The sequence below is a fragment of the Penaeus japonicus genome, unplaced genomic scaffold (genome assembly GCF_977035675.1).
Source record: "Penaeus japonicus unplaced genomic scaffold, GWHDUDI00000001_assembly GWHDUDI00000037, whole genome shotgun sequence".
NCBI lineage: Eukaryota > Metazoa > Arthropoda > Malacostraca > Decapoda > Penaeidae > Penaeus > Penaeus japonicus.
In genome coordinates, this window is record NW_028234439.1 from 499,915 (window position 1) to 509,914 (window position 10,000).

At 34.6% G+C, this 10,000-nt stretch overlaps 1 protein-coding gene across 4 annotated transcripts in view; it reads left to right on the forward strand.

Annotated features, from left to right (window-relative positions):
• The window catches only part of gem (transcription factor CP2 like gemini), a 32,674-nt gene extending 27,664 nt beyond the window's left edge, over window positions 1-5,010 (forward strand). For 3 of the 4 annotated variants that reach the window (XR_015190666.1, XR_015190667.1, XM_086532671.1), the window contains one exon: window positions 1,225-5,010. Coding sequence is in view for 2 of the 4 variants with exons in the window: in XM_086532671.1 (XP_086388797.1) it covers window positions 1,225-1,347 (123 nt within the window). In the remaining 2 variants the exon portion in view is untranslated. The remainder of the gene's footprint in view (window positions 1-1,224) is intronic. The other variant, XM_086532672.1, reaches the window with a different exon arrangement.
• The last annotated feature ends 4,990 nt before the right edge of the window (window positions 5,011-10,000 follow it).

Sequence of the window (10,000 nt, forward strand, 5' to 3'; positions counted from 1 at the left end):
ACTAATCTAAATGATACCTCCATATGTGTTATTAAGCATATATCTTTTAGTTATTGTATAGTCCTGTTACTCTCTGGTCTCTGATTCAGTTGGCTATGATGTTCTTTTATGTTCATGCCATCAGTCATCATCATCATTATTATTATTTTCAAAATCAATTAATTGTTATTCATTTAAAATTCCGTTGTGGACAGACGTCATGTGACAGACCTAGTTAGGCCTAAAAGTCGGGCGTCATTGTATACATAATAGGACATCAGAAACTGCCAACCATGAAGTGCGCCTACAGTTACAAAGTTTTATGACTGACAAGGCTTTAGTTTCAGAGCAACAGCTTTTCAAGATCAAGTTAAATCTTCACTTTGTGATGGTTTAACCCCTTAACCCTATGGCAACAGTGCACGTAATGACTGAACTAGCGGTCAAGCTGATTGTTATATAATGCTAGTGGGATCGACTAAAAATTAGAGGGACGGCAAAACTGTTTTCTCTGCACTCTGGGCCGCACAAAATACCCTAAATAGCATTTTTCCATAAATCAGTCATAAAACAAGGTTTTAAGCTGACTTTGGAAACCTGTAGCTCTGAAGCTAGTGCAGTTATAGCCATATTACTGCTGATGCCTCATCACATATGTATTAACACCCTGTATTACGCACTTTTAACCGCGGTACATATATGTGACACCTGTCATGAAAGAATTAGTGATGGATGACATGACATTCATGTCGTGCCTTGGCAGGTCTTCCTGCCGGTGATGTGAACATCACGTCATGGCTTTGTCTGGTGATGGGGTGTATAGTAGTGGCTGCTACCTCAGCATACAAATACCCCATGGTGCTAAGCCTGGGCATTTTAAACTACCTTGGCAAAATGTCCAGCTGAAGCCAAACCTGCCCTATTATTAACCCACTCACGCCAGGGCAGTTCCGGCTTTGCACGATCGCAATACCGGGGTTCTCGAACACATAAGCCTAACGCCTCGAGATTCTTGGACGCACAAGCTGCGAGCCTGGGCTGCTCGCTAGCTCTACCCGAGCGTGCGGCTTCCCCTCATAGCTCGTCCCGGGCGTCTGACGCGAAAACCACAATGCGTGTCATCACGTCAATCGGCTCAAACGGGTTAACAGGTTAAAGTTACCTTGCTCAGGCCCCAATTCACTATAAGTTTATGCAATATTTTTTTAGTGAATGTCGTTATCATCATTCCTGTTCTCATTTCAGGTGGTCCAGAACATGGTTAATGAATCGATGCTGTCCATAAAGGTGCTACAAGATACAACCGGGGAAAGGTATAGACTATTGCTAAGACTCAATGATAATCATAGCAACAAATCACAGTCTTAAGAAAAATACTGTTTCCCTGTTGATTCCAGCAGATGGCATTCCTTATAATCGTGATAGATTTTGTAGAATTTATAAAAGGAATTCTGCAATAATGTATATATTTTTATGTACTTGCCATAAATGAAGTAGAAGACATGTCATGTTAAACTCAGTGCCTGGTGGATAACGATGCCTAGAATTTTTTTTCGTACCCAGTTATCATTAAAGGAATGCGTTATTCCAAATACATTGGAGAGATGTGTTTTATTGTTCTATCACATATAATTAATGTATGTAATAAGAAAATCAGTTTTCTTGTCTCTCTGTCCATAAAATTATAAACTATTTGGTTGTGCAATATGTTGACATGTAGAGTTTACAGTGTTTTGGTGAAGCTTATTGGTTATAGAAAAGATTGAATGTGATTGAATATGAATTGGAAAGGAAAAATCCTGTAATGAGACAGGAGGAGTGTTGTATTATCACACTATTGTCAAAGTAGCATAATGCTCAAAATATACAGGTTATAAGGTTTTTTTTTTAGGTACCTCCAACTGTATTTGTTGTAGAAAAACATTGATACAGTTTCCTGGTCAGTAATTAGGAGTCAAGCATGAAGGAAAGCAGTTTCCACTATTCCCAAAATATTTGTTCATACTGGAATGATTTCTGTTTTTGGCTGTTTGATATTTTAAAAACTTTCTGTATATCATTTGTGGCCTGTACATCCCAAAAGCACATCAAATAGATCAATGGTAAGTGAGATTGAAAGAGACACGATAAAGAAGTACAAATACATCTCAGAGGGCATGATAAGTGTGTTGTGATATATATATGAATAGTCTGCAATATATATTCTTCCTTCTCTTTCTTGCCAGTTGAAGTCAGGACCAAAGTTTATTCACTTGCAGTTGACATCTTTTCACAGAAAAGATTTTGTTTGTTCCTTTTATCTCTCGCTTTTTCCCTCTGTTTCTTTTGTGGCTGGGATGCATATTCCTCTCCCATGCTTTGTCGAGGGAAGGTAGCTGTGTCCACAGGAAGACTAACAACATCTATATTGAGGGTAGCAGTGTGGAGAGGGAGGATATCTATGTCAAGAGGGAGGGTAATAATATCTAGAGGATAGGTAACAGTGCCAAGAGGGAGGGTAATAACATTCAGCATCCAGAGGGAAGGTAACAACAGCTGTGAAGGGGTTAGCAATATCCAAAGATTGGTAACTCCTAAAAAGAGGATGCAACATCTAGAGCAGGGGTCGACAACCTTTTTGAGTGCAGTGTGCTATGTAAATTTCTTGTTTTTAACCAATTCACATTCCAACTATGATAGTTGTCTCCTACATTTAACTTCAGTATAAGTTATACTACAAATATGTAAACTAAACAGTTATTTTGAAATTGAACATGACTATTTCTTCCTTTGTGTTCTGTACACCTCCCTGAAGTAGTAAACCTAATCGAATATACCTCTTTCCTTTCTTTATTATTACAATTATTATTGTCAGTTATATTATTATTATTATTATTATAATTATTTATTAATTTTTTATTATTATTATTTTCTTTAACCCACTCACGCTGGGGCGATTCCGGCTTTGCATGGTCGTAATGCTGGGGTTTTTCGAACGCATAAGCCTAACGCCTCGAGACTCTTGGGTGCACAAGCCATAAGCCTGGGCTGCCTGCTTGCTCACCCCGAGCAAGGACCTTGCCCAGATATCTCGTCACCTGCGTCTGACGCAAAAACCATGATATGTGTCAGCATGTCATCCGGCGCGAATGGGTTAATATGCATATAGTGTGCCATAGTTAATCCCCTCAAGTGCCGACCCCTGATCTAGAGGGAGTGTGACAACGTCAAGACGGAGGATAACTAGAGCGAGGATAGCACAACATGTAGAGGGAGGGTAATAACATCAAGAGGGAGGATAACAACATCTAGAGTGAGGATAGCACAACATCTAGAGGGAGGGTAATAACATCAAGAGGGAGGATAACAACATCTAGAGTGAGGATAGCACAACATCTAGAGGGAGGATAACACAACATGTAGAGGGAGGGTAATAACATCAAGAGGGAGGATAACAACATCTAGAGGGAGGATAGCACAACATGTAGAGGGAGGGTAATAACATCAAGAGGGAGGATAACAACATCTAGAGCGATGTTAGCACAACATGTAGAGGGAGGATAACAACATCTAGAGGGAGCATAGCAAGATCAAAAGGGAAGGCAAAAACAAATAGCAGGACAGTAGCAGACTTGGGATAACTGCAGAAAGAGACAACATGCATCTACTGGACTCTCAAGTGGAAATAAGAAAGTATTGATAAACATACTTGCTGCATTATTTTATCAACCAAAAATAATGGGACTTCCTAAACAATGAAGAGTATTATTTAAAGATAGTAATGATAATAAAACAAAAATTAAAGATTTATAAGCTTATTACTTGTGTAGAAAGATAATCTAATTACCTAGAGGATACTGTATCAGTTAATAACCTTACAGAGGATTTTAATTTATGTGCGACAAACGAGATTATTGGGAAATTTAGCATAATACAAGTTTCTTATCTTTAATTTTTTAAAGCTTTTATACATAGTCATAATTTTAATGATTGGTTATAAGACCCTTACAGATGAAGAAATATATTACTTGATTATAGATTATGTCTTCCTTAAAGATTTTTGAAGCATACTTTATGTAGGTCTATTGTTAAAAAGAAGTAATTCATTCACCTCCATTTGGATGTGCTCTTACCCATATAAAAGCTCATTCACTCTTTATGTCACCTCACTTTCTCACTCACTCACCCACTCATGATTCACTCACTAACACTACTCACTTGCTCATTACTCACACATATTACTTACACTTGCTCACCCACTCATTACTTGTTTGTGTACTCACTCACTCACTCACTCACTCACTCACTCACTCACTCACTCACTCACTCACTCACTCACTCACTCACTCACTCACTCACTCACTCACACACTCACTCACACACACACACACACACACACACACACACACACACACACACACACACACACACACACACACACACACACACACACACACACACATTTTTTTTTTCTTTGTTTCTTTGTTTCTTTTTTTTTTCATTTCAGTTGTATTCATCAGGCCAGAAAGATCTCAAGTCATAGTATTACTGTTTGTAATTATTATGAAATATATATTGGTCTTATTTTTACACAAAGTTTTAAAGAGAGAAGAATAAAGTTGTAATGAGGATTTTGTTTGTACTGTTTTCCATATTCTTGACACTGATTTGCAATCTGATGTAAAAAAAAAACATGATGTAACATGGATATAGGAGAAAATTAAGTTGGATTAAATTATTACCAAGGGGTCCAAGATGCTAAAGTAAAATCCTCCAAATTAATGGTCACTATCTGAAACATTACAGTTCAAAATAAAATAAAGATGAATTTCTAAACTTGACTTGCATTCAAATTGACATGGAAATTAGCGAAGGGAAGTGAAATCCAAAATCAGTCCACAGGCCTAATATGAAGCAAAAGAAAGGTGTGTCATGTTTTCATTTTCCTAATGTAAGAAAGATGAATCAGCACATATATATATAAAGCAATATGATTCTTCACTTTCTTGTAACTAAAAAAAAAAAAATAAAAAAAAAAAATAATAAAAAAAATGTGTCACAAGAATTGGAATGAATTTACCACCAAGTATATCCACTATGCCGAGTGTTCATACACTAGATGTGCAGTATTGTTGCTTAGCATATAATCATCACACTTTTTGTCTTCCTTTTAAGTTTCAAGAGGCAACTGACAGACGTTGTAAGTAAGTATTTGGGTTTGTGCTTTTAACAGAGAAACCAAGTACATAAGAGGGAAAAAAAGTCAAGGATAACAAACACATTTCTTATGTCATACAGTTGAGTTTTGGAGGTGTAGATGTTAAAAGTAAGAGAGGGGTTCAGTATTAACTTTATTTAAGATGATTTTATACTAATTCAAGATGAGTTAGAAAGTCTGTAAGATATTTTCTGTTATTGTTTAACCAAGTTTCATACAGTTATTATTATTTTTTTTTTTATATATAATAAAGTGATAACATGTATTTCAAACTTTTAATGTTCATGCTTTTAGAATTATCTTCCAAGTCAATGGGTTAAGCAAAAGGTATTGGTTGTTCACTAAATAAAGTCTAGTTTTTAAATAATTGTTATACTTTTCTGAGAATATATCCATTCTGTCCAATGTTATGCTATGCTTTGTTGTCTTGTACGGCTGCAAAGCTGAACATTTCTTATGTACTGATGGTTTTTTGCATATTCATACTGTATATCATCTTCATGTATAATGTTTCACCTTTTTCAATTCCTTGTGTATTTCATGTATTTTATATGCATCTACATAGTAACATTGTCACCTTTTCGTATAGGACAACATCTTGTTCTTCTTTTATTTGTATTTTTTTTCATTTTTCACTAGAGTTAGAGTTGAATCGAGTTATGGAGTGATGGAGTTGTTGAGTGATGAAAATAAAACAGCCACTATTGAAATCACCAGAAGATTGATTGCTTTAATGCATGTCAAATTCCTTATACAATGTTTTCTTTATATAGGAACAAGAATAGAAATAATATGTATTGCAAATTTGCATTATTTGATTTAAATTTGCCCTTTCTCATTTTCTGTAAATAATTTTATGAACAACTGTTAATTGTGTACTTCATAAGGAAGATATTAAGCCACTGTAGTGCTTGTCTGTATTGAGTACACAATTTTGCAATTCAGTTAAACATTATTCTTATCAGTTCAAGTAAACACATTGTATTTTCACATTGACTTGAAGTTTAATGCATCTGTCTTTTTTCAACTCTATGCTTATAATTGATGGCTGGTTATTTTGTTGCTAAGACAATTGTTCATGTTACTGACATTTTTGGGAAGTTATCACAAATTTTCTTTCTGATTCAGTCAGGTTTGGTGTAGATGTGACTCCAATATAATGAGGTTGAGTTGTTAACATTTCAACAGGATTTATTTTTAAAGATAATCATCATTTACACAATAAATTGCATTAACAAAATACTGCCTGGTGAAACGTTATTTTCTCCTTCAGTGTTTCTGGCCTCTTGCTTCTCATCCAGAATTAGCATGAGAAAAAAGGCTCACTCTTCAGTTCAGACTGTGCTCCCATGACAGCTGATTCTACTTTTTTCCAACTTATATTTCAAAGATAGTGTTTGAGTTTGATTAATAGGGAATAGAGAAAAGAAGTCTGATAAGCCAATAGCAACAGATGATGAAATGGCCACAGAATAACCAACAGTTTATTCTTGATGGCTTCTGTTGTTCCATATGAATTACAGAAAGAATATTTGGAATTATATATAGATATATATATATAAATCAAGTCTGACAGAACAAGTTGCAATATTCTCAGTCATCAAAAGGCCTTCAAGATCCTTTTGAATAATAATCATTTGAAAAAAGGGAAGAAAGCAAACATGAGAACCGAACTATTGATATGGCAGATAATTCTCAATAACCAAGCAGTCAAACAGGAGTGAATTAAGGGAAACCCAAAGGCAGGATTCTGAGAATATAAATTGGAGCTACTTTAAGTTTGTAGAAAAACTTCAGTATTCCTTAGAATAAAATGGAAAAGTAATCAAAATAAAAATGTATTGAGGAAAAATATATGAAAAACATTAATTTAGCTACTGAAGAATAAAGAAAAAGCCATACACTAGTTTGTAAATACTTTTTTTGCAATTTTGCTAATTTAATGCTACAAGATTTAGTTTTCCTTCCATTTTCATTTTAATCTACAAGTAATAAATAAAAAAGCTAAACACACACACACACACACACACTCGCACTCACACTCACACTCACACTCACACTCACACTCACACTCACACTCACACTCACACTCACACTCACACTCACACTCACACTCACACTCACTCACTCACTCACTCACTCACTCACTCACTCACTCACTCACTCACTCACTCACTCACTCACTCACTCACTCACTCACTCACTCACTTACATAAAATCAAAGAATGTAATTATTACTTAATAAAAGCTCTCAGAACAAGGCATTCTAAAGATACACTTCTGTGTCACATAGAGTTATTGCACCAGAATCTTTTTTTTCAGTTACTCAAAACAAAGATTGGCATACTGACCACTTTAGTATGCTGAAGGTTTTAATAATTTGCAGACTATAAAAGTCAGAAGTAAATATTTTGGAAAATATTTTGAAATGTACCTAGAACAATTTAAAATTTCCTTCACTTAAGATGATATAGATAGATTTACTAATTATATTAACCCTCTCTGGACGGGTGGTACACTACGGTACCGCTCATTCAAGGGCCCGGTGGCCGGGTGGCACCATATGGTGCCAGTCATTTAATTGATTTAGGCCTAAGCGTTCGAAAGCCCCGGCATTGTGACATACAAGGCTGGAATGCCCCCGTTGTGAGTGGGTTAAGCAAATATCCCCTACCTTTTTTCTTTCCAAATATACTAATGGTCTCAAAAGAAAAGTGCTTCTTAAAACAAAATCTGTCCCCAAAAAATCTGAGAAATTAAATACTGACCTATATTGGATTTTCCTCCTATGTAAAAAATGTTAATAAAAATTCTAAACTTTGGCCAGAGAACAAAGCAATGACTAATTGTCGTAGCCAATACTTCCTTCACTGCAGATATTTGCAGTTGAATGTGCAGATTTTCATAAAACTCCTGAAAGAATCTATGCTTGAGTTAATTGTGACAAATGGAGAAAAGGGTACAAATAAGTGTTATTTCACAAGGCAAGTAATGTAGTTAGCATATAGATAAATATATATGATTATGATGTGATTATGATGAAGGTTTGATTGAAATATGTTAACTGCATCCCTTGCATATGAGGTTTATGCATTCTCATAGCTTTTTCTACAAAACTATACTAATACAAAACACAAATATTAACTTAAGATTCATAAATTCCAATGATATTCATTACAGTGGCAATAAATTTATAGTTACATACAAAGTACATAGGATTTTGTAATAGTTAACTTCTTGTGATATTATATAGGTTGTATTTCTTGAACTCAGCAACTCCAAATAGTGGTACTTGTGCAACCTAGTTGGTGTAGTTTGTAAATGGTGTGAAAGAAAAGGTTATGGTAAACTGTTAACTCCTGAAGTAATTTGCTAATTATGTTTTTTTAAAGATTTTTAATGTTTCACTTCATTTGCCTAGAATTTTTAGATAAATTATTTGTTAGGGGATTAAAATACAATGTTCAGTTTTAGTGATAAATCTAAAAATAAGAAACTAGCTTCTTGGACTCGTGTTTCTGGCACTCAAACCATTTCCTAAATTGCATCAATCTAGAAACATAAGCATGTTTAATCATTTGATTTTTTTTTAAGTCATATTATTTAGTTCTGTTATATGTATAATTGTTATCTTTATGTTTGAGATATTCTTCATTCGGTAGTTACAGATAGAAATTTGAATAAACAACTCATTGGTAAAATAAATGTACAATATATGACATATATGCAAATTCTCTGACAGAATCCAGTTCCTATGCAGAGAAGATGTATGTAAATAAGCCTTAGATCTCACCATTTTGACACATAAAAGACAAAAGACTGAAAACCAAATGTCAAGATGAGCACACAAAAAATAAATGACTTGTAAGTTACTGTTAAATTTGTGCAAATAAAAATTACTTGCATATTTTACATTGGTTTCCTATCCCTTTTGTAGAGTATTTGCACACCTGAAGCGACTGAAATTCAGGTCATCACTCCAGAAGGATTTAAAGAATAAGGCCACATAAAAGTTAAAGTCAGCCCTTCATGGATCTGATATTAGAAGATCCATGATGCTCTCTAGCAGTGTTCATATAAATGACATGTTCTCTGAGGGCTTTTTCATGTAACTCAGATCCCAATTAGTTTCCTGCCATTTTCCAAAGTTTTTGCATAGTTGAATGCTAGTAATTCATAATTTAGTTTCAGCAAGTAGGTAAAGCTTATGTGCACCTGTGACCAGTGCCATAAAATTTGCCACGAGGATCTGCACTACCAAGAAAGCTGCCAGAAATCTTCACTATATGTGGCAAAAAGTCTTGGCAATTTTAAGTAATCAATGCTTAGAAACATCCCTCTTTCTCACATTTACGATTTTTACTTACATATATATATATATATATATATATATATATATATATATATATATATATATATATATATAATATATAATATATATATATATTATATATATATATATATATATATATATATATATATATATATTATATATATATATATATATATATATATATATATATTATATGTGTGTGTGTGTGTGTGTGTGTGTGTGTGTGTGTGTGTGTGTGTGTGTGTGTGTGTGTGTGTGTGTGTGTGTGTGTGTGTGTGTGTGTGTGTGTGTGTGTGTGTGTGTGTGTGTGTGTGTGTGTTGTGTCTCTCTCTCTCTCTCTCTCTCTCTCTCTCTCTCTCTCTCCCTCACTCTCTCTCTCTCTCTCTCTCTCTCTCTCTCTCTCTCTCTCTCTCTCTCTCTCTCTCTCTCTCTCTCTCTCCCTCTCTCTCTTCTCCTTCTTCTCCTCTCTCTCTCCTTCTTCTTCTCCTTCC